Raw genomic sequence first — 25,011 nt, forward strand, 5'->3', positions numbered from 1 at the left:
AAATTATTTTGTCATGTTATGGGCCCTTTAAACTTGTGTAAAGACCTCCATATCATACCTTCAGTGTTGAATCTGATCTTTGAGATATCTTTGTGAAAGCAGGATTCTGTTTTAGGCTAGATCTGCACAGAGAGTATCATTAGCAGGTTCTGACTAGTATTTACATTACACACCTGTGTGAAGAAAAATGAAGGATGTGTCAAACAAGTGATAACATGCAAAGAAGTCAGAAATCTTTCAGCGGTGACCTAGATTAACAAATCACAAAATAAATAAATAAAATGTAGGCCACACACACAATTATATGGTACTGTTAAAAAAAAGTATTTATAATATATAAATTCAAACTAATAAAACGAATTTGCTAGAACATTCTCTGCTTCCTGTAATATACCATTGTGATATTGAAGTCAGTGCTATTTTCAGGCCTGTGAGAGAGTTATATTGTAAGTAGTTTTAACAGATTAGCTTTAAAGATTACATTCCTGAAGCTTCCTTTAATCGGAAGGGAGTAGCATACCGTATTAGTCATTTCCAAGGATTTAGAGGTCATTATTGCATTCTATTTGGAGAAAGTGACGTTGTATTATGACACACTGAAATATCACATTGATGCACTTTAATCTATTTTAAGTTTGTCTCTGTCTTCAGTGTGTACTATTCAATATCCGAATAAAGAGACACAGTTGATGCCAAAAAATGAACATTTTTTTCCGACATGCTCCCTTCCCCATGCACCCACCCACGTAAGGTCCCGGATATCAGACCCGTGTATATTTCAAAGACATTTTGTGTTTAAAAAAAATACTGGCTTTTGTGTTACAGTGTGTTTTTAGTGCATCAAGACCTTTGCAGTCATTTAACTTCAGAAACTTCTAGTTCGTGTTGCACAATGCGGCAGTCTTCCTTGCTACAAAGGAAATGTAATTTGACACTCTTGTACAGAGTGAAACTGGAGCCGTAACACAAGATCTGTGACTTGGATATGCAAATATAAGGATCCTGATTGGGTTATTCGTCTACACTGATCTCCTGGCCCCGCCTTCCCCCTTAAATTCGAATGGAATTTTCCACAGAGTCATTCATTCAAGATCAACTGTAGTTCGCAGGTGTGTCCGTGCTGTGGAGATTAGTATTTCGGCGCTCATAATACCTACAAACAGTATTAAAGGTGAGTATTCACATCACTTCACAAATTAAAATTTTGTTTGTTTTGATAGGACTAATAAACCTGTAGCTGTTTGGCTTAAAAAGAAGCTTACTCGTCCCTGTTGATTTTAGCTAAGCGATTAGCTCACCCATTAGCCGTTTAGATTTTGATATTGTCGGTGAAAAACTGCTGATAAATTCTTGCGCAAGTAATTGTGTAACAGTAGCAAAATGTATGTCGTTTTCATGTTAGTCTGTGGTAGCTGAACCCGCTAAGCTATTTTAACGCTTTTAGAAGCCTCAGTCCGCTAAGGTTAGCCGCTGCGCTAAGCTGCAGATCAGGACGTCAACGTTCAGCTAACGGACGGCCCCTTCAGCTCAGCACACAGCCGAAATGTAGACCACCGTCCAGTGGGCGTCGTCCGTCTCTGTGCGTTTTGGTTATTCAAATAACGTCGTTTTGCATGTCAGTTGACCCACAGTTTGTTTTAACAGCTATTTAATCTAATTAGAGTTTATATAGGTAGCTAGGCAATTTTCGCGGTCTTTTAAAATCTGCAGGTTAATTAGCTTTAATAAGTGTAGATGAAATTCATAAACCAGTCTAACGGTGTTATTTGGTTAAGTCTTAGAGCAAACTAAAATAAACACTTGTAGTTTATGTAATTTTGCACGATTGTTCAGTTATTGATAAAATGTTAACACCGTGTTAGGTAATATTAAACTGTCTGCTGTAGAAAATATTCCGTGCAGTTTTTGTTGGTTCACAATAAAGTGCTCCCAAGTCACAGGCTTTAAACTGTAGGCTTTTTCTTTCTTTAATGGAGTATTTTATTTCATTTTGGTTAACCACCCTCGGTAACAAAAGAATGCCGATTAATATTTTTAGGTATTTATTTTTGTGTTAACTAGAAGAATGTTTCTCATGAAGAATACTTATTACTTTTTACCTTTGTGAATATAGCGTGAATGGTCAGGTATTAACCAATTTGTATATTTAATGAGCAATTAATGTGCCTTTAGATCCAGTTAGTTCCGTTTGAGTCAAGGTAATGTTAATCACATGACTGAAACAGTTATGGTAGACGGGGCGGGGCTCAGGCGCCTGTGAATGCCCATGTAAACTAGCAACAGGAACTGGGCTGGCCTTTGTGTATGAATAAAGGAAGCAGTATCACTGCAGTGCAGCCTGTGTGGGGGATGTGCTGAGTATATCTGAGATGACCTGTTATGTTCCGGTACGTGTGTGTGGGCAACATATAGATTTACCAGAAAAATCATCTTTGTTTGCCTTCCAGGTCACTACTCAACTTCGGAGCTAAACACCAACTCACCAACAAGAAACGTTGACAACACCCCTCTATTCCTTCAACTTTCTGATATTTCACGATGTCTCAGCAGCAGATGAGGTGTCTACATTTTCTGATGTTTTTTTGGTCTATTTTGCCATGTTTGCTGTTGTATTTTGTATTTGAGGATTTCTGTGTGTCCATTTTAAATCTTCTCGTTATACGTCTTTCTGACTCTGATGTGCCTTTTTTCCTTCTACCAGCCTACCCGCCAAACTGATCAATGGTGGCATTGCTGGTATTGTTGGGGTCACCTGTGTCTTTCCCATTGACCTGGCCAAGACCCGTCTCCAGAATCAAAGAAAAGGACAACAAGTCTACAAAAATTTGTAAGCAACCCATTCCGCTTCCATTTTTTATTTTGCCAATAATGTGTATGATTTATGATCTTGTAAAAAATTAAAGATGAATAATTATTTATAACTAATATTAATAATAATCATTAATATTTTAAACTCATATAAAAATCAGAATGTATTATTATTTACTGAATTCTTATTGACAGTGATAGAATATTCTCTTTTGGCTCATTCTCCCCCACATCAACTAATCTCAGTGGAATGTGTGTGTGTGTGTGTAAATATATATATATATATAAAATCTTTTTTTTTTCTGCTTTTGATTTGTCTTTGGGTTCTGAAGATTATTCTTGGAGTGAGCAGACATGGTGCAATAGTTAATTTATTTTTTATTATTATTTAGGATGGATTGTCTCATCAAAACCGTACGATCTGAGGGATACTTTGGCATGTACAGAGGTAAGATTCATTCTATAATTGAAATATATTTCTTGCAGTTTTGCTGAGTGTCAGATTAATTCATGATAGGACATTACTTTTCTTTAGTAATTGATGAAGTGGATCTCAAATGACTAGGTTTAGTTACCTGGTTTTGTAATTTGTTTACTTACATTTTACAGCTATAGTGTCTGATGAAATTACATTTTTATATACAAGTCTAAAATCCTCAAAGTAGTCTATATTTACTACTATATTTTAATGTGCATTACAGAAAATACCTTAACAGGCTGAATTTTGTTTTTACTTTATAAACTTGGAGAATTCTTGAGTGAATTTCAATTATAAATAACAGATAATTGGGTGACAGGTTGTAGTTTTTTGGAAGAAAATTGGAGCCCATACTGGGTATCCACTTCTTTGAGGAATGCTGTTTGTTTGCATCTGTGTTTTTCATGTTACAGACATGGGTCCCCCCTGGGATAGTGAAGGCTAGCCGATTAAGGCGCAGCCACGCTGGAGGCAAATCATTTATCATGGTTCTTACCATTCCGCTCTATTTTAATTAGGCACCAAGTGTTTTTATTTGTTGTACATTTATTTGCTCCTTGTTTTCTTCATAGCCACTGAATTATTGTGAACTATTGTCATACCTCTATGCTATTTTTCACTTACTAACACTCTTGTCTGTCGGTCAGAACTAAGCTCCAATCTAACAGTCTTGTAATTTCACTGTTACTTACATTTTACTGCTTTTCTACCCCCCATCTTTACATTGCTATACTGCATTGCCACTGTGACTTGCTCTTTAAAGCAGTGGGATCTTGTACTATGGTCATGGTTTCTTCTGTTTATGCCTGCTGCCTTGGTTTCCATTCTCACCATATTATTAAGATTTCTGTCTAATAACAGTGTAGTCATTCAGTCATTTATGTATGTATTTATTTACTTATATATATTGTTCTCAGCATTATTAATGCCCAATCCCCCTCCATGATCATTCCTCCGTATTCACATTATGCTAGTGATTTTTAAACTATTTTAATTTCTGTTTTCGTGTAGAATGTTTTTGAAATTAATCCATTTGTTTGTTTATTTATTTGTTATTATTTTATTTTATTGTTTTTTTGTGGTTTGATGGTGGTGGGGAATGGGTGTTTTTGTGTAGTATGCTTGTGTGACTTTTGATTTCTGTTTTGAGTAACCCTCTTGTTTTTTGTCTTTTTAGGTGCTGCAGTGAATCTTACTCTTGTCACGCCTGAAAAGGCTATTAAGTTGGCGGCAAACGACTTCTTTCGACACCACCTAGCCAAGGATGGGTATGTCACTCTTTGCAAAATTGAGCAGAAATTGTAAGTGATATAATGTATCCCATCGATAATAACCCATAATATTTTTACAGGAAGGGGTTGACAGTGTTTAAGGAAATGTTGGCAGGGTGTGGAGCTGGCATGTGTCAAGTCATTATCACTACGCCAATGGAGATGTTGAAAATTCAGCTACAAGATGCTGGAAGATTAGGTATTTTTTTTTTTCTTCCTGTAAGTTCAAGCTCATAGTTGGCCATTTCTCAGTGTATAAATAAATTATGCTGGTCGGTAATCATTTGTGTCTGTTACTTTTATCATGTTCGGGGGAAATTAGTTTTAAGTTTATTTATACAGCAATTTTTAAAATGCAGAATAATGCAGTACTTTACATCAGGGGAAAATAATTATAAATGAAGCAGTTCAAAAATTATGAAAGAATACACAAAAACACAATAAAAAAAAAAAAGACAGTTTGTAACTATTAATATTATTGCTAATTTGCCTTATTCTTTTATTGCCTTTACTTTAGCTGCCCAGCAAAGAATGCCTGGCATCCTGGCTTCCAATAAACTGGTTCCCACAAATGCTGTGCTAAGCCGGTCATATAATGTGGTGCCTAGCCCTTCTGCCCGGGCTATATCTGCCACCCAGATAGCAAAAGAGCTGCTGCACACTCAAGGCATACAGGGCTTGTACAAAGGCCTAGGAGCTACACTCATGAGGTGAGGACACGTTTTAATTTCTGTGAGCGTGTATAAATAGGGGTTAAAGCCATGCTTTTGAAGATGTCGTGTAGTGTTGAACAAAAGCAAAGAAAATAAAGGTGTCTGCTACGGTATATTCATAAGCACAGCCATACATCAGCCATAACATTATAACAACCTGCTTGTTCCTACATTCACAGCCATTTTTCTGAGCTGTAATGACCTTGCTCCTGTGTGGTCTGTGGAACAGAGAGAATATCGAGGAGGTTGTTTGTAATGTTATGGTTGATCAGTGTACATATGCTTTGTGTTTTTCTTTCCGTTCTTAAAATGTTGTTCTTACCTTTCAGAGACGTGCCCTTCTCCATTGTGTACTTTCCACTTTTTGCTCATGTAAACCGCTTGGGGAAGAGCTCCGAAGATGATGTGGCACCTTTCTATTGGTCATTCATATCTGGCTGCGTGGCTGGCTCCACTGCTGCAGTGGCGGTTAACCCATGTGATGGTGAATAAGCAAGCCTTTTCACTCCCCCCCCCCCCTCTTCCTTTTACAGGCTTTGTTGCTTTCTTATGGCTCCACTAACTGTTTCCTGTTAATTTTTCAGTGGTGAAAACCAGGCTGCAGTCTCTGAGCAAAGGAGCTAATGAAGAGACTTACAGTGGTGTACTGGATTGTGTTAGGTAATTATTCAAATATCTTAATAGGCAATCTCGATTTTAATATTTATGATTATTTTTAAATGTGCCCTTACCTTTCCTGTTTTTGTGTCCTATAGTAAGATTATGAAGAAGGAAGGACCATCTGCATTCCTGAAGGGAGCAGGCTGCAGGGCACTTGTCATTGCCCCTCTCTTTGGCATTGCACAAGTTATGTACTTTGTTGGAGTTGGAGAGTTCATTTTAAACCAAAGTCCCTTTAATTTACTTTCTCCTTAAGTTGTTTACAGGACTGTTTCAGCTCCACTGAACTATGATGTAGGGTCCCAAAGCATATTCCAGCATAGACTAGGGTTATCAAGAAATTGACAGTGCTGCTGTCAGGGATATCCTGAGCAGTCTTCTGGCCTTACTGCATTTCCTGTCTGTTGCACTGGCTTATTTAATAAGCTGTGGCTAACTTTTTGCACTTGTTAGTAAGGAATTTTCCAGAGACGTGCCCTTGGGTTGCTCTACAACCTTCCAGAAGGTCCAGTTTCCCCTCAGTGAGGGAGAATGGTGTCAGCTCACACTGTGTTAAACACAAAGACAATATTTGTAATCAGTTTGCCTTGTTTTGTCTTGTTTTTCTATGTTTATCTGTGTTTGGCTGATGTCTGTGACTTCATATACTTCTATTTTATTTTGTGTGTGTGTGGCTGTTCATGATATGTAACAATTAATTATGGCTATTTTACAGGGTAGCTAAATAAGATTGTTTAATTCATATTGGGAACTCCCACCCCCTCCTCATTTCTTCCTGAATGACTGAAAAGACTAAAATCACATTTGTGTGTGACACAGACACTGTTTTTTCATGCCATTAATCTGTATTAGAAAATGTGGATCAGCTGAAGCACAACATCTTGACAGTGGAAGGCACTAACCTAGATCAGGCTCCAGTAGGCATTTCGTGTTGTCATTTATACAACTTTCTGCAGGTGACTTAATGGAAATGTGCCATTCCTTAGTCTACTACTGTGCTTCTTAGTAGACCATTTTTATAATGGGAAATGTATGTCTTGCATAAGATGTATTCAGATCACCTTAAATCTTTTACTTTGGAGATTAGATTTTGTTTATTGCAATTGTCCTGGGGCCATAGCATCTGCTGCTGATTTAGAATAATGTGAATTTAAAAGTTACAGACTAACTTTTTGAGGCACCAGGATTGTTTGGTTTTACATCTGATAAACACTGGTACTTAACTACAGCAAAACAGCATATGTATACACAAGTACCCATTTCATAGAGATGTGTACTCCTGGTGCCTTAGGTTGGACGTTTTACATCAGTTACCATTTGGCATTAAGCTTGAATTTGCATTGACTGTTACTGTTTAGAATATTGCCATTTTTCTACTGCAACACACGTTTGCAAAAGAAACACATTACAAATAAATGTGGAAACAATTGTGAACTGTTTATTTGTATTTATTTCAATTTAGAGTCTATTCCAAAACTCTGCTATGAAATCTAAGTACATTTTCTAACTTTTTTTAGAGAACTGGCAAACACATCTACACCTACTGTTTGTCCGAACCAGTTAAAAGCATGTTCTACAAGAAATCCCAAACTCAAACTATACAAGTACATATTTTTCTAATTCACATTCACAGCATGCTTAGGCAGGAGAGCCCAGATGGAAGGCGTGTTGTGCCGTTCTGAAGGTGCAGTCAAAGGCACAGAGGTATCGGTCAACCCCGGAGTTGTGCTCATGTGAATATTAAAAGGAGAGAGTAATATTAGGAAGCTTTACAAGAGTCACAGATATATGATTACTGTTTTCACAATCTTGGCACTCCTTATTTAGTCAGAGATATGACACCAATGTGCATCAGCAAACTTTTCCTTGCATGAGGAGTGCGCATCTGAAATCAAGGGAACTTGTCCTGTTTCACTACAGAGGTGTCATTCAAGCCATCAAGGAAGTTGCGAAGGTAGGTAGAGATGTAAGACAAAGTCATGGCGCCAAAGGTTTGACCGTTTTAAAAGGTTTACACTACTACAAGAGAGATGGCATATGGTCTAAAAAATGGTCCATAAATACTGTACCCTTGGAAACCATAGGAGTGATCTCAAAATACGTCATCTTGATTTCTGATGGGGTGACCAGCAATCACATGCAAACAGTACTTATAAAGCTATTAACATCTAACTAGAGTGTCACAACAGACGGGTGTAAGATTTATGCAATAAATAAGATTACAAGAAGCTAATCAACAGAAAGGCATGAGTCGGTTTTCTTTACAAACTATTTACAATAGCAGTTTAATGTACTGCTAGAGGGCTGACAGGAAATAAAGTGAAAAATATTTTCCAAATATTCTCGGCGTGGTCATATTCAAACTTACTATGAAATTCATAGAGAAAAAGATATCTCCAATGAACAACATATAGCACAATTAGGCCTTAAAACGTTAATGTGATTACAGGAACAATTTATGCAGTAGTTATCCAGCCATAATAATGAATATAATTTAAAAAGAATAAAAAAAAAAGTTAAAACAATCTAATTGTGTAAGCCTTCTGTTTTTTCAAACCCAGATATGATGACGCAACATCCACAGAGTTTCAGGACATCCACATTAGAGGCGAGGGTCCACAAACATCTAAATGACCTCCCTGTTGTTCCGAATAGCACAGCATAGAACCATACTGAAGATCATGCCAATTATCTGAATAAAAAAAACAACAACAGTTATATGTTAATTATATATTGCAACAGTAAAACATTAGAAACAAAACACCACGAGCTCCAGTGTCTGACTGTTGAATATTTTTAGCAGAATGAGATGTTATCCATTGCCTGTGTCTTTGAAGTGGCTAAAAGAAATATATCCACAAAGCCACAGAGCTCCAGTACACACTGATGTTTGATGTCATGCTTGTTAATGATTATGAATATCACTTAAATAAATAGGATCCCAGCCCGTTAGATTATTCATCCCAACTACGTACCATAACGCCTGCAATGCCAAGACCCACATATCCAATGATGAAGAGCTTTTCATTGAAGAAGTCCTTTATAGCTGTTTTGCAGTCCTTGAAAAAATTTAAAATGTGTGATTAAGAGTTCTGTCTGAATTAATTTCTCGTTAGATTTATATTTATTTTTCTCTACCCTCATCATGAATATGACAATTATATAGTGACAATTATTAGCAGCAGATTATTGTGTCTGCCACCTGTCATAAATATATCTCTTTGTGTCCCGCTAGGTTTACAGGATCAGGTGACAGAGAAAACAACTCCTATTTACACTCTACACTCTACTGGGGTCTGTCCTCTTCACTAGTAACCTCGCCCTCCACTGTCATTCAAACACAGCCATTACTGCCATCTGCTGGGCTGAGCAAGCACATACATTCATTTGTTTATTACACAAATTTCTTTTAAATAAATACTATGTTTATAGAGAATGTGGTTGCTAGTTGCAGTCACCACACTTAGAGATATTGAGCCCGTACTTGTCTTTACAATGCACTACTTTGCACGACTTTTGTTTTTTTAATCAATAAATAAATATTTTAATAAAACAGGGAAGGTGTAGTACCTTAGTTCGATTTTCAGGACATGGTAACGCTGGGTCATCGCCAACATCACAGCAGTCAAGCTGTTAAATAAATACTTTTGTAAGTAACATGCTACACAGTGGCTGTTCTTTATTTGATGTAGATTATGGGAAAAGATTTAAATCCAAATATTGTACATACAATGTTTTGATAAGTGTTGGCGATTGTGTTGTTGATAACAGCACCCTGGGCTGATTCAGTGTAGAAATGCTGGACCTCCTCAATAACCTGAAACAAAAGAAAAATCTAGTCTTGCAAAGAACATCTCTGTTAGTGTGTATGCTCAAAAATGTTAGTCAGCGTATTACCTTCTCTTTTTTCATGAAGCCAAAAACCCCTGCTGCAACTTCTGCACCAAAAATCACCAGAAGACACGCAAAGAACTAGAGAGTAAACAGCAGAAAAAGCATTTTTACATTTAGTCTTTAGCATGTATAGATGTAATTATAGTCATTATTATGACTTCCCAACAGTGCATTAATAAGTCATATATAAACTGTAGCAAACACTTAAAAACTAACAAACAAACAAACCCATAAATAAACAAATTATTAGAATGTTGCAGTAGTTGCATACGGTTGACATTGACAAATACATTGACAAATATTTCACATGAATCACAATGTAAAAAATTAGGTACATGATATAGGATGCGGTACGGTGGCGCAGCAGGTAGTGTCGCAGTCACACAGCTCCAGCTCCTTTAAAAACGGTTATAAACTCAGAGAATATTTACCAATTATCCTTTTAATTACTGTATTGGGTTAATGATATTTTGCTGATAAATCTAATACAAATCTGTGCAGATTAAGCAGGAATTGCTTGGTTTAGAGCAGTTTAAATAAACACGAACATATCCTCTCACCAGATTAATACTGAACCCTAAGGACTTGCGCACCCTCCCTAATGCCAAACAAATGCTTCTAACTCAAAATCTATATTATCAAATTATTCAATATTTAGGCTTAAGTGAAGTTTCTATGGGTAAGTATAAGGATTACTGAGGAAAAAAGGTGGGCAAAAATGTGAATTTCATATTGTAATGTATTGCATATTGTTGTTCAGATCATGGTGGATTTGTCAGAGCTGGATCGGGAATGGAAATATTCAGAATTATGAAAGCTGGGGGGAAAGTAGTGATTCAAATTAAAATAAAATATATGAACAATAAGGATTCCTAGTTTCTTGACACAGCAGTGCAGCCCTCAATGCCGCTCTTACCCACCGATCCCAGAAGACACTGCGACTCCCTCACAGCCCCACAGCAGCCGAAGAAGCCCACCAGCATCATGACGCCCCCAGCTCCAATCAAGATGTACACAACTGAGAAGAGAGCAAAGAAAAATAGTCAGTAAAAAAGCTTCCAGAAATCCACAAAAAAAAAATAATAATAAATCAGCACAATTATTTTCATTTAAATTATTAATAAATAACTGAAGAAAGCAGGAAACATATTTAAATAAACATAAGAAGTTTCTGTAATGATGAATATGGCTGTAGATGCTTCCATTCCTATATGCTTGAGAAAAGTATAGGCAGGACGGAAGTGGAGAAAGTGATGATCAAATCTGAAGATAGTGGACTTCTCAAGGAATAAAAACACACAATTAAAGTATATTACACACATGCACTGACACTGAGCATGTAGTAATACGCCTCCTTTATACATTAGCATTTAACGTGTTATACATCGAGTTTAGCATATTGATTTCAGAGATACAGTATTTTCCCACCAATCCAGTAACTGCTTGCAATTCAAAACGCCGCCACTAGTCGGCAGTGTGACGACATGTAGCCATTGTTCTGTCTGGGTCAATGTGGGCTCTTTTTTGTTTACTGACATTGACATCAACTGATATTTTGTGATTTACCAAAAGGAGAAGACACTATAATCCATGTATTCTCACATTAGCACCTATTAGTTCTCATCTATTAAAACCTTCACTCTACATATTGTTTTCTCCAGGGTAGTATAGTTAACTTGCAGGAAAGAGAAAAGGGGAACAAAACCCATCTGGCCATATTTACTGACAAGTCAGCGTGCTCCATCACATAGAGGGCTAGGCCCAGGTGTTTGTGGTGAACTGAATAAGAATGAAAACTGCATTTGGCTGCACTTAGTAGGTGATTCCCAACAATTCAGTTTCAGTCTGAACATCAGGTGCTTTCCCCATGGCATATCAGCAAGCAGCACATTTCAGCCCCTATCTGCATAGCCATCGCAAAACAGAGTTAAATGCCGTCGCAGACAGAGAGCAGCATTAACAAACCAGTCTTTGTGTATACAACACACTTGACCCAATAAGGCCAAACCAACTGTATTGTGCTGAAATGCTAATCTTATTTACCATAAACTCCACTGTCTTGCAGAAAACTAACCTAAGCGTTACAGTATGACACATACTAACCCTGTAATTCATTATAATACAAGCACAGAGTAATAACCTCATTGCATTCCCTTTAGCAATGCTTTCTGAGCCACAGAAAACCTCACCCTGAGGTAATTTGAGATATTAAAGCAAACATAAAACGTACAAATATGCCCAGTGATTATGAACCCCATGAAGAACTGAATATAACAATAAAACACAGCAATTAGCAATTCTCCCCAGTTTGGTCATGATTAAGCAGATGTTTCGATTGTCTAATTCACCACAATTTTGCATTTCAGTTCAACTTAACTGAGGAAATAACCTTCCATTAATATATATAAGTTCTTCCTCAGAAACACAGCTGTTGCCATATTTTCCATTTCTGCTATATTTGTACAACAGAACTTCTCTACATCTAAACAAGCAAAAAGCCAAGCCACCTGAACAAGAAATGAGTGAATGTTGGCTATATGCCTGTAATTTAGTCTCTCACTGACGTCTGGCCACAGGGACAAACCATTATAATTCAGGTCCCTCCCATGTCTCCACACTGTTAGTGATATGAACCCCCTCCATAGCAACTATTCCCCATGGCGAGGATAGGCCACAAAGAAGTCTGCACTTCCACAGTCTGCTCTTCAAGAGGATGACTCTTTAGAGAATGCTCAAATGACTCCTTTGGCTCTTTCAAGGATGCTGTTGCTAGGATGGCATCATCTCCGTAGCGACACTACAATCCCTGGCCACCATCTGCATCACATTAGAGTCAAACTAGCATCATAATAAATGATGAATAAGAATCATGTAATGAAGGAACACAACATAAGGCTTAACTGAGACAGAGTGCATAGTGTATTTAATGTGCACTTTAATTTACCTAAAATGTACTGATTATAATTCAAAAATATATGACTGAAACTGTATCACTGTCCTTATAAATTCATAATTCTGTAATAAGCATTTTTCCCCTAAAAAGAGTGAAGAACAAATTTGTTTCCAGGTGTTTTCCTTGATCATATGGAATTGTTATATCAACAACATGCTTGATTTAACATAAAATTGGACTGCCATGAAAACATTTGGAAAAAGTTAAACCAACACATTCATACAAAATATTAAAAATTAATGTTATTTGTTTCCATTCTAAAATTAGAATGACAGAGGCAGGTTTACATAATTACTAAAGTAGGAGCAGGAGGGAAAGCAATTGTACAAGATTGGAAATCATTATGACTTCTGCTATGTCAGTATTGTAAAGTTCAATACCAAAATAACAACAGATGTTTATAAATTAAGTGAGCCTTTTTTTGGAATTGTAATTAGCGGAGACAGAAGTCCAAAAGTGACAACACTATCATGTCTTGTATTCTGTTGTCCAGCAAATCCAGCCCAGACTGGAAAGCTTAACTGGTTGTGTGCGAAAAAAGCAGCAAAGTCAGTTTCCTCCGATTCCATTTGAGCTGAGGAAGGACTTCAGGCCTTTCACACTAGTCTAATTAAAACCCAGGGGAGGCACTGAGTTGTTGTTTTCCTTCACACTAGACAGAAGAGACTAAAGCAGAAAACATGGGCTCTGTTCTACCCTTAACTCACCGCCTGCCACAGGAAAGGAAACATATCAATGGAAATAGCTACCATTTTAGCCTATATAAACACTGCTTCTGTATCTTAGATGAACAGGTCTGCACTGCAAAGAGCCTGACAGGTTCCTGTTGATTCCCTTGACAATAACCAAATGCAGTGGTAGCATATGGAAACAGACAGGTGTGTGTGTGCACATGCCTTAATAATGGCATGAGATTATGAGACAGCAAAGATGAAGAAAAATAAAGTCAGTGACTAGAGAGGAATTGTGTTTCATTGCAGAAGATTTGCCTGAGAGTACCTACTATTCTTTTAACTGACAATATTTACACAGTACCCAGTTTCAGTGGAACGATACAGTTATATTTCAGTAGAGCCACACGGCTCGTGCTTTGCATTGTAACAGAACACTAACACACCCTACAGTCTCTGCGGTTTGCATTGTCATATATCATTTTCAACCCTGAATAATTAATGAAACCCAATACGTTTATGTAGAAGAATTACTTATAAGCTTATTTGTTAAGACAGCAAATATGATAAAGACAAAATAAAGAATAGCATTATTGTTATTTTTCAGGTTTCACTAATAAAATACAGAAGGCCAAATAGAGGAGAAAGACAAAAGAAAATAAGCTCACTCTGAAGGAGACACAGCATGGTCAGAGTGCACAGTTTGCCTGGGCATCACTGCAGTGAAGAAAACCTAAATCTCCTACTCACACACCAGGTCAAGCTAGGCCTCCGAAGCTAAAGCACGTTATATGTGATGATGTAAGGGGTAATCGATTCAATGAAATTTTAACTTGGCTTTTGAGAGACCATGAAGGCAAGGTTATGAGATGCAAAAAATGCAGTGAAAAAAAAATCAAACCACTCAGTTCTGTGGTTTGCATTAAGCAAAATGGCTTTTGAGGCAATAATGGTCTCAGTTTCTTCTGTGCTAAAAAGGAAAGAGCTATGGGAGACAAGTTACCAAAGGCTTTATATTGAAAGTGTACACAAAGTATTTCAAGAGCTTCCAGTCACTTTGGTTTAAATTACTGTTTTGTTCATTTTAAATGCATTTCCATTAACTTCCCACTTATATTCAACTGATATTTATTTATATCAAATCAAATCCACATTATCTGCAGAAAAACGTACAATATTAATGGCTATTAAATTTTTCATGAAATAATACTCAATTAACCCCTCCCCCACACACACCAATGTGTAATTATGTGACAGCCCTGATTTATCCAAAGTCACAGCTGTGCTCAGTTAGTTAGTACACATTTATCTTTTTTCAATAAATCTACGGGTAATTTAACTGTTTTTTCAGTGCAGGTCTACCACCAAAGTTACTTTAAATATTCAAAATATTAACAAATAACTAGTCTTTGATCAGTAGCTATATGCAGCTTGTAGTCTTATGGCCCTCAGATTAAGACTGATGTGGTGAGTTGATAGCGACCCACAGCTTGCTGCTGAATCTAGCTCACCCTGTCAGTCTTCAGAGGGAACAGAACAGAGTCAAAAATATATAAATAAAATAAAGCTTTTTAGCTTACACGCCACAGCTCCTTTGAGAAATACCCCTTAGTCATTAGTGGGAGTTAGCCACGTCTTCCCTCATTCATCATGACCAAGCTCAATATTGACTCCCCAATCCCCTTTACAAGACTGTAGCCAGTGTTATTATAAGCTCATGTATCAGGCTAGACTTCATATAGCCCTATTTGTTTTAGATTCATCAGCAGTTTATGAAGCTTATATTGCCAGTAAAAAGATCCCTCTTGTAATGTTAGGGTGCTGAATCATTAAACAGTTAAAGTCGACCAGTGAACTCTGCTGTGAACTCTCAGTGATGCGTTTGCCTGGGTCTACGGGTTTTCTAACTGGAAAAAGATGAGGAATGCAATATTTCTAACCGTGCTGTGCCATACATTCCTCCAAAAAAGACTGAAGGTATGTCAAGAGGAATGTTGTTGTTTCGTTCTAATGCATTATTATATAACCCAGTAGATGTGCTACAAATTATAAAAAAACAGATACTGGAGCATAAACCTTGTCAGTGATTTCACAGCAATATACAGCACTGGCTGTAGACATACAAGTTTCAGCCTGTCCACAAATCTCATCTCAATCTTTAGTCACATTATCAAATTACATAAATTCTCCACCATCTTGACTGGATTCCTGTAAAGTACTGCCTATATACTTACAATGTATTGCACTGGAGTGCCCAGGTATGGACTAATCAAAAGTAGCAGCATTTTATTTAGAGTTAAGCAATCTAGTGGCATGTGGAAAGAAGTCCTTGAGTATCTGCAGGGTGGGCCATTTATATGTATATACTTTAATAAAATGGGAATGGTTGGTGATATTAGCTTCCTGTTTGTGGCACATTAGTATATGGGAGGGGGGAAACTTTTCAAGATGGGCGGTGACCGTGGCAGCCATTTTGAAGTCGGACATTTTGGATCCAACTTTTGTTGGTTTTAATGTAACTTTATTCTTTCATGAGTTATTTACAAGTTTCTGACCACTTATAAAATGTGTTCAAAGTGCTGCCCATTGTGTTGGATTGTCAATGCAACCCTCTTCTCCCACTCTTCACACACTCATAACAACACACCAGGAGAAATGCTAGCACAGGCTTCCAGTATCTGTAGTTTCAGGTGCTGCACATCTCATATCTTCACAGCTTATACAATTGCCTTCAGATGACCCCAAAGATAAAAGTCTGAGGGGGTCAGATCAGGAGACCTTGGGGTCCATTCAACTGGCCCACAATGGCCAATCCACTTTCCAGGAAACTGTTCATCTAGGAATGCTTGGACCTGACACCCATAATGTGGTGGTGTACTGTCTTGCTGGAAAAACTCAAGGAACGTGCCAGCTTCAGTGCATAAAGAGGAAAACACATCATCATGTAGAAATTTCGCATTTCCTGTGGCCTTGAGGTTTCCACTGATGAAGAATAGCCCCACTATCTTTGTACCCCATATACCACACCATACCATCAAGATGTGCAGCACCTGAAACTATGGATACTGGAAGCCTATGCTAGCATTTCTCCTGCGGTGTTGCTATGAGTGTGTGAAGACTGGGAGAAGAGGGTTGCATTGACAATCCAACACAATGGGCAGCACTTTGAACACATTTTATAAGTGGTCAGAAATTTGTAAATAACTAATGAATGAATAAAGTTACATTAAAACCATCCATCCATTATCTGTAACCGCTTATCCAGAAGTCTGGATGGGTCCAGTCGCGGGGGGTCCAGAGCCTACCTGGAATCATCGGGCGCAAGGCGGGAATACACCCTGGAGGGGACGCCAGTCCTTCACAGGGCAACACAGACACACACACACATTCATACCTACGGACACTTTCGAGTCACCAATCCACCTGCAACGTGTGTTTTTGGACTGTGGGAGGAGTAAACCGGAGCACCCGGAGGAAACCCACGCGGACACGGGGAGAACACACCAACAGACAGTCACCGGGAGCGGGAATCGAACCCACAACCTCCAGGCCCCTGGAGCTGTGTGAATGCTGCGCCGTGCCGCCCTACATTAAAACCACCATTGTTTTTCAATGTGTCAAATTCCCAGATGTGTCACGTGACCATCTTCCCATTGGAAAAACAAAAGTTGGATCCAATATGGCTGACTTCAAAATGGCCACCATGGTCACCACCCATCTTGAAAAGTTTCCCCCCTCCCATATACTAATGTGCCACAAACAGGAAGTTAATATCACCAACCATTCTCATTTTATTAAGGTGTATCCATATAAATGGCCCACCCTGTAGATACCTAGAATCTGCCTCATATATAGAAATATGAAGCTGAGAGATTAAACAGTGAAGGTAGAAACAAAGAGGTAGTCATAATGTCATGGCAGATCAGTGTATTTGTTAGCTTTCAAGTACTTTAACATAAAATATGCTTCTGATAAGTGGATAGCTTTTAGTGTAGAAGCACAAATTTAATTCAATGAAAATTATGCCCAATCTGTAAATGTTACTTACCAGTAAAGAAGGTTTCTGGGGCTCCATCTAAATGGAGGAGTGTGGATATTGAGGAATCAAACCTCAGCCATAATCCCACCGCCAAAACCAGTGAACCCGATAGCTGGGAAAAACATGAAATATTCATGAATGCAAGTGACATAAGCGTATATATTTGAGTAAGGCATGACCCAAAAAACATAATCTGATCTACTCAGTAAGGGCATCCCTTACACAGACAGGCTACATAATCCCAAAATGACTTGACCCTGTGGTTTTTGTTTTAAGAGTCCACACACCAGTGTCCTCTGTGGACTGCGTTTGCCTGTTAGAGTTCCCAAAGGGATGTCATCATCTAAGACCACCCATTGATTGAAAATCTGCATGCTGAATTTCTGTCTTAACTCACCATCTGTCCTTCTTTAAAAGATACCAAAGTATCTTCAGACTACTTAGTTTTCCATTAACCTCTTAGAGAGCAATTTACCAAAGAAATAACAAAATGAGTGCTGCCAAAGAAGTCATTAGTTTTTAGTGTTTTCTGCCAAGCTCCACTGAGAAAATATCATTCCTGCCCATATTTGTTAAGTCTGCACCTGGAAGGGGTTGAACAGCTTTTCAAAAAAATGTATTCTTAACCCAAGCGTTACTATAAGCATGGTCTGAGTTTGGTTTTTTTCGACACTGCCTTAACATGCCAATCCCCTTTGTCTTACAATGGGAGGGATTTTGACCAAGATTTAGGCCATGATTTGACCTAATATTCTCCTGTTTTGCTAATGACCTTAAACTCAATACTGGAAACATCATTCCAGGGATATTTCAAGAGTTACAAAATGCAAATACATGAAATGGTCTAATGATAAGGTGAACAGCTCATTTAATGGTTTATATTTGACACATATATCCATATATATAGCCAAAATGACACTCCCAAGTGCTGTGGTCTACAGGCAGGCTGTGCCAGCCTCACATGCCTGCCGTCATTTCTGCTGGAATCCTCCATGCCCTGGCACTGTCCCCTCATACCCCCTGTGCCCAGGCCATCACCCCCCCACCCCCCAGCCACTATACCAAGTGGCCGGCACAACAGTGCACTTATTTGCCTGTCCATTCTGAGACAAAAGCGTTGCTGTCCAACACGGTGACACCACTCTACAGATAACCAATGACTGCAGCCACTGTGTCCTTCATTAGAGTGCTCTTACGCTAACCACTTGAGAAGATCTAATTTGACAAGTTCATTAATGCAATGATAGAACCATCATAGAAAGGGAAGGGTGGGAGGTGCAAAGCCGCACATGGATAATTTTTAAAATATTTTTTGACATATGAAATATATATGTTTAGAAAATTTTAATTCATTTAAATTTTATGAAATTTAAATGACTGGTTTCCACTATTGAAAAATAGAAGTCTTCTTAACGTCTATTGAGATCTGGCTCTAGCATCCTTTACTTCTATATGAAGGATTTATCACAACATTCAAAAATAAATTCTATATATTTTATAAAACTAGCAAAGGGCTGCGTTGGGCAAGAAACGTCACATAGAAACAAGAAGTACAGATTTTACAAGAAAGGAAACCTCTACTAGCTTACACCAATGTGTGACTAGCTAAAGGTGGACCTGCTCTGCATTGAACCATGAAGTTTCCATCACTCAGAAGTAAAATGGAAGCCGTTTCTCATTTGACCTGGGGCAACCTGTTACCATACACTGCAGTATTACTGGGAAGGAGTTTGTTTTAATTATTTCAGCAGCAGGACTGGATCATGCTGCTGGACTTGTTTCCAAAATCAACTAAGCATTACATTACTGTAATCATTAAACAGTGATAAAGTTCAAGAGGCTTCCAGCTGCCACTGTAATCTGGCTCAAAAGCAAATGACATGTAAATTGGATGATCATTGGATATGGACTCCTGACTTATTATTTTCCTGATAGCAGGAATTTTAAACAAGACATAATTGAGTATTTTGGGTTCCATTTGAAGGTACTGCACATCAGATATCCGTCAGTAGAAAAGTACACTCTTTTTTCAGCATATGATAAAGACATGCAGTAAAGTGTAGCACTTTCATGTATTTATTGCTTAGGACAATAAAGAAGACAATTCATTTTCTGTTCTCTATAAGAGTTTAAAGATCAGCTTTGTCAAGTGTTCAGCAGACATTGTAAGTTGAAGGTGAAGCATTTTAATATTTAAAAAAATTAATTAAAACTTGCAATTTTTAATTTAATCTTGTTTATTATGTATTAGGCCTCCAGACAAAAACTTACATGTAAGAATGTGCCATTAAATGGAACCACCATTCAATGTATTCTTTCTAATATTTCTTCAAATCATACAGTGGACCATATATTTAAGGGGTTAAGATAGCTTTGTTGTGACACATCTGAACTAAGAAGGAAATGTCAAACAAACTGAAGTGTCCTATGAATCTATCGTCTTAATCAGTGCTGCAGAAAATGTGCGTCAATACAAGGTCGTGAACAGCAAATCTTTTTCAATGAATTGCTTCCTTTTCTTGTCACTAGGCCAAGTAAGTGCAGAAAGAAACCCTTAACTGCAGTTCCACTCTGCTCATTTATTTAAAATAGTTTAAAATATAGAAGTGAAACAGGAATTTGTATCATTACAGTTTTATATGCTGTTATTATTTTCAAATGATTTATTACTCTCATACTAAAAAATGCTAACGCATAAATAGTGAGGATTTCAGGCAATCGGAACAGATAACTGACATATAATCAGTCTTAAAAGTCTCACTCCTCTCACAGATTTAACTCTGTTTCCTTAAGAAATAAATATTTAGGAGGTATTTTCAAGAAAAAAAAATCCCCTAATGCCTTTACTTGCTTAGATAACAGCACACTTTCATTTTAATTCTGTATACACCAAACTATAAATATCCAACTTGTCCCCTGCAATACCTCTCCATTCATCCCTCTGGTATTCCCCCTGAAGATCGAAAGACCCACCACTGAAATCAACAGGGTTGGTTCCTTGGGTATCAAATGTCATAAGAAACAGTAATTGTCCGACTTTGCCCAGTTGCAGTTTCACAGCTGAAAAGCTAAGCCATGTTGTTAAATGTTTATTTCACTCGTGTATGTATTCCAGCACATATACAAAACAAAAAATAAAATAAAATAAAAAATAATTTCACACACACACACGTTTTAGCAGTGTTCAAAACTTGTTTTACCCTAAAGTTTTTTTAAGATTAGAGTAAACAAACAGCCTGCTCAACCCTTGGGGATTGAAGTAGGATGGGAAATAGTCACTTAAATAAGTTATGACCATTTTTGGTTGAAAACAACACACAAACATTATAAATGGACCTTGGGGAGAAGAAACATAAACGCAAAGCCAAAAAGAGGAGCACACACCCAGTTCAGCCACTCCACCACCTGTCACAACTGCCCAAGACTACACGAGCGACTAAAACAGACCCAACATCGCTCACTACCAACTCACAGCCTCCACATCACTCGCACCATGCCGGAAGGATGTAGTTAAAAAAGTCTCGTTAATTTCATTTCTGTCCAAACGCTCGAGTTTCAAGAGTCTATTTACGTTTTGTTCCTTCATCCACTGCTCTGTCCGCTGTTAGCAAACAGCCCTCACAAAAGACAATACACTTATCTGCCGCTAGCGAGCATCACGATAAGAAGCAATTTTATTATATTTCTAATTAGACCTTTAGACCGTAAACACGCCCCGAATTGAAAAAAAGCCCTCTCAGAACTCAATGAGCGCATAATGAAAAAAGAAACTGGTAGTTGGCACCAGTTGCAGCAGCTAGCAAACAAACCACACGAATATGGGATATTTCTGAGAAACTGAAGATTAGCTGTGAGCCTAGCGCCAGTCCGGCGGAGGGTAGCGGGATGAGAACCGCCCGCTTCCTACAAAACAACAACAAAATAACCCAGGAGAGCGCTAAACACTCACCCAGAAGATGAAGTTGAAGAAGAAAAGCAGATATTTCACACATTTCATGCCGCCTTGCACTTTGCTCATTTTGCCCGTCGTTCTCTCCCGTGTGTCTTCCGTTTCGAACAAAATGGTTGTTTTTAAAACCAAAGGGTAATTTTCCGACTCGGGATAAACTGACTAAAAGGGCCAACTGAACAGAAGCCTAGCGGGAAGGAGCTTTGTTTGTGAAGGTGTAGCTTAAGAGAGTGCTCTCCTACTGATGCACTCGAGTTTATCCCGCCCTGTGAGTAGCGCACCCAACCGGCCTGCAGCAGGGCGGGGACAGACACACACACACACACACACACACACACACACACACACACACACTCTACCTAGACTTCTACATAGACTTCTATTCTTCCACCCAACTCTAAACTTACCCTATATTTTAAAAATATACACACAATACATTTAAGTCACCTCCTTCTATATTTATTGTCCATTTTATCATATCCTTTCACTATATAGATGCAGTTTGTAGATTTGTCTCTCTGTATATGTCGTCGGCCTCATTTTTTCATCCTGTCCTTCAATAGTGAGGACCATGACATGGAGGGTGTTGCCCTGGTAGGAGTGGATCAGTCACAGCAGTGCTCCTGGAGTTTTATTGCTACCGCTGGACTGAGAATTCTGTGACCACTGATGAATGGATAAATGCCAAATTGTGATGGACATAATGTTTTGATGAGCGTCACAAAAACCACAGATTTTGTGAGTTGTTCCCAGTTTTCAGTATTCTTACATTTGCTTATTTTAATAGCTTCCAACAAATCAACTTTAAGAACTGACTGTTCACTTAATGCCTAATACATTCCACATCTATGAATGTTAACCAGGTGAATATATTTATTTACTTCACCTTTCAGTGGTTAGTTGTTTAATTTTATTTCACTGTTAATGATGGTGAGGATAAGATGATGCGTTTGAGCAGCATGCTTTTTATTGAATGACCAGTTCACCAAAATCGTTTTTGAAAACTCTGAAATGTTTTGTGATTCCAATACACAGAAATGCTGTAGGGTAATTAATCAGGGGAAGAAGTGTGGAGGTGGCAGGTTACACACACACACCCAAAATAAATAAATAAAAAGGAAAAAAACAAACAAACAAAAAAACAGACTACACATGTTGGGAACTACTTTGCATAGCTGTACACCCAAAGCTCCCCACAGGACAATAGCCTGCAGTGCCACCAGTATTACATTGCTGTCCAGGGAAAAGCAATCACCAAAATAGTAACTTTTGTAAGTTTACAGGGGACGACAAAAGCCTTTTTACATTCAGTGGAAGTCAGTGTAAGAAGGTTCATATCCAAGTCATTATCATTTTCCAGCATATCTATTAGCATGAAATTTTCACACAGCGTGAAGGACAGTTATTGTGTTCAAATGATGTAGTAAACTTAAAACTGCCAAGAATGGAGATACATGTTTTTCCTTGGATTATTATCATCATATGTGGAACATACAATTCACTAATCTGCCTTTCGGGTGGTCGCAGCGCTGTCCAAAAACACATGCAGACACACAATTGGCAAATTCAGGTAATGTTTACGTCTCCCATCACCATGGGGAACAAATGATCTCCATGGCATGATTTTTGGTGCCAGACAGGCTGCAGGCTGGTTTGGGAGTTTCTATAAATGTCGTTCTTCTGGGATTTTCACACAACACTGTCTCTAGAGTTTAGAATGCCACAATAAACTCCAGCGAGTGTCGGTTCTGCGGATGGAAACACCATGCTCATGAGAAAGGGTAACAGGGAAACAGTCTGGTTGGAGCTGACGGAAAGGGTACAGTGACTCAAGTAACCACTGTACAATTGTGGGGAACAGAAATCATCTCAGAATTCACAACATGCTAAACTTTGAGGCGGAAGGGCTTTATGACATGTCGGCCAATCCACCTACCAGTGTGTTTTTGGACTGTGGGAGGAAACCAGAGCACCCAGAGGAAACCCACGCAGAGATTGAGAGACCACACCAGAGTCCTCACAGTCAGTGATATGTGATATATATTTGTGAGATGTTCATTTGTCAGACATTGTCTTCTTCAGGGCAGCTGATGCCCTCAGTGGTATAGCCATAATTGTCTGGACAGCCATTTTTATGTGCATGGGTGTGGTAATGCTATTGTTCTTACTGCTTTTAAATTGTGAACACAGCTTGTACAAAATCAAACACAAGGATCAAAATCTCCACATTCAGAGTTCTTCTCATTTTCTCATTCTCTCTCTCTGTCACTAAACAATACATCACTCACAATCACTGTCAGTCCAGACTTTCACACTAAGACGGTATTGTCTGTCGTCACGGGGTCACACTGTGGGGCATTCCTCCGTATGATGTGTTGCCAATAGCTGAGAGGTAATCTTGTCTTCACATTCATTACCATATACTAACAATAGTCTTGATTATACCATTTAAGGCTCTTAATAGCTGGCCCTTAGCGCATCTGGTTGATCTTTTCAAGTGTTATAGCTTGGGGTTTGTGTATAGTTTGGGGTTTAACTGCCTTGCTCAAGGGCACTTCATCCATGAATTAATTTTTCCTTGCTGGTCCCTGGAATTGAACCAGTGACCCTCTGGCCTTACGCTCGCTAACCTCAAGGCCACTGGTGCCCCATTTAGTATAAAATGCAAGAAATATTAAAATCTATTTATTGATTTGTTGATTGTCCTGAGCATTACTTTAACCCACAGAAGCCCTAAAAATGTTTTCAATGTTTTCACTGGACAATTTGGTAATATTCTCTGAATATAGACTCCAAAGTTGTCATGTTATTTCTCCAGATTTCCTGAATCTTTCACAATATTAAATAGCGTATGTGGTGAAAGACTTGATATTTTGCAATATTGTGTTGGGAAATGTTCTCATTGAACTGTCTGACAATTCTCTCATGAGGTTTATTACACATAGGTGAGCTGTGACCCACACTAAGTTTTGTCTGTAGAAACCTTTTTTTTTACTTTTGTAAGTTAAATAATGGTTCAAGAGAGTGAAAAAAATACAGATTCTTAAAACTTTTTTATTTTACAATATGCCTTAACTTTTTCTGGAAATGGGTTTTTAATATTATTTTAATTTTACAAGAAATATATAGGGGGCGGCACCGTGGCGCCGCAGGTAGTGTCGCAGTCACACAGTTCCAGGGACCTGTCGGGTGTGTGTGTGTGTGTGTGTGGGTTGCCCTGTGAAGGACTGGTGCCCCCTCCAGGGTGTATTCCTGCCTTGCGCCCAATGATTCCAGGTAGGATCTGGACCCACAGTGACCCTGAACTGCATAAGGTTACAGACAATGAATTAATAATTATATAATAATAATTATTCTATAGTAATAACAATAATAATAATTATTATTATTATTATGATTTATATCACTAGAAGTAGTAGTAGTATTAAGTGCTTGTACTGACTAAAGAAATGTTAACATTTTTTGCAGAGTTCAAAATTGCTGGAGAAAACCCATTCTTTTTAGACAGGGCACAGCCAGTTATTTTGGGCTGATAACATGTACTTACAGCAATGATAATAGGTCACTCTGCACTT

General features: G+C 38.1%; 2 protein-coding genes across 6 annotated transcripts; one reads left to right on the plus strand and one right to left on the minus strand.

The window, feature by feature from the left end:
• Window positions 1-1,020: 1,020 nt before the first annotated feature.
• On the plus strand, window positions 1,021-7,358 carry slc25a55a (solute carrier family 25 member 55a). Of its 5 annotated transcripts, none has more exons than XM_066663450.1 (10): window positions 1,021-1,171; window positions 2,448-2,558; window positions 2,702-2,827; window positions 3,201-3,256; window positions 4,464-4,554; window positions 4,638-4,756; window positions 5,075-5,267; window positions 5,600-5,754; window positions 5,855-5,930; window positions 6,026-7,358. In XM_066663450.1, exons 2-10 carry the CDS (start codon window positions 2,539-2,541, stop codon window positions 6,183-6,185), a joined length of 996 nt encoding a protein of 331 aa, XP_066519547.1. In that variant the 5' UTR covers window positions 1,021-1,171; window positions 2,448-2,538; the 3' UTR covers window positions 6,186-7,358. The 5 variants fall into 5 exon arrangements, with proteins under 5 accessions (XP_066519547.1, XP_066519548.1, XP_066519549.1 ...); XM_066663451.1 differs by lacking the exon at window positions 1,021-1,171 and adding an exon at window positions 1,559-1,579; XM_066663452.1 differs by lacking the exon at window positions 1,021-1,171 and adding an exon at window positions 1,895-2,038.
• Window positions 7,353-21,651, minus strand: tspan2a (tetraspanin 2a). Its single transcript, XM_066663455.1, has 8 exons — window positions 21,437-21,651; window positions 17,497-17,599; window positions 10,745-10,842; window positions 9,828-9,902; window positions 9,661-9,747; window positions 9,501-9,560; window positions 8,906-8,989; window positions 7,353-8,622 (listed from the first exon to the last, which is right to left on the minus strand). The coding sequence occupies exons 1-8, from the start codon at window positions 21,503-21,505 to the stop codon at window positions 8,557-8,559; spliced, it is 642 nt and encodes a 213-aa protein (XP_066519552.1). The 5' UTR covers window positions 21,506-21,651; the 3' UTR covers window positions 7,353-8,556.
• Between the last annotated feature and the right edge of the window lie 3,360 nt (window positions 21,652-25,011).

This window comes from Hoplias malabaricus, chromosome 3 (assembly GCF_029633855.1).
Source record: "Hoplias malabaricus isolate fHopMal1 chromosome 3, fHopMal1.hap1, whole genome shotgun sequence".
Lineage (NCBI taxonomy): Eukaryota > Metazoa > Chordata > Actinopteri > Characiformes > Erythrinidae > Hoplias > Hoplias malabaricus.

Coding starts and splice junctions, on each gene's coding strand:
- slc25a55a (XM_066663450.1), top strand. CDS start 2,539: ATGTCTCAGCAGCAGATGAG. Junction 5,755..5,854: donor GGCGGTTAACCCATGTGATG/GTGAATAAGCAA, acceptor TTAATTTTTCAG/TGGTGAAAACCAGGCTGCAG. Junction 5,931..6,025: donor GGTGTACTGGATTGTGTTAG/GTAATTATTCAA, acceptor TGTGTCCTATAG/TAAGATTATGAAGAAGGAAG.
- tspan2a (XM_066663455.1), bottom strand. CDS start 21,505: ATGAGCAAAGTGCAAGGCGGCATGAAATGTGTGAAATATCTGCTTTTC. Junction 10,843..17,496: donor CCCAGAAACCTTCTTTACTG/GTAAGTAACATT, acceptor CTCTCTTCTCAG/TTGTGTACATCTTGATTGGA. Junction 9,903..10,744: donor CGCAGTGTCTTCTGGGATCG/GTGGGTAAGAGC, acceptor TTTACTCTCTAG/TTCTTTGCGTGTCTTCTGGT.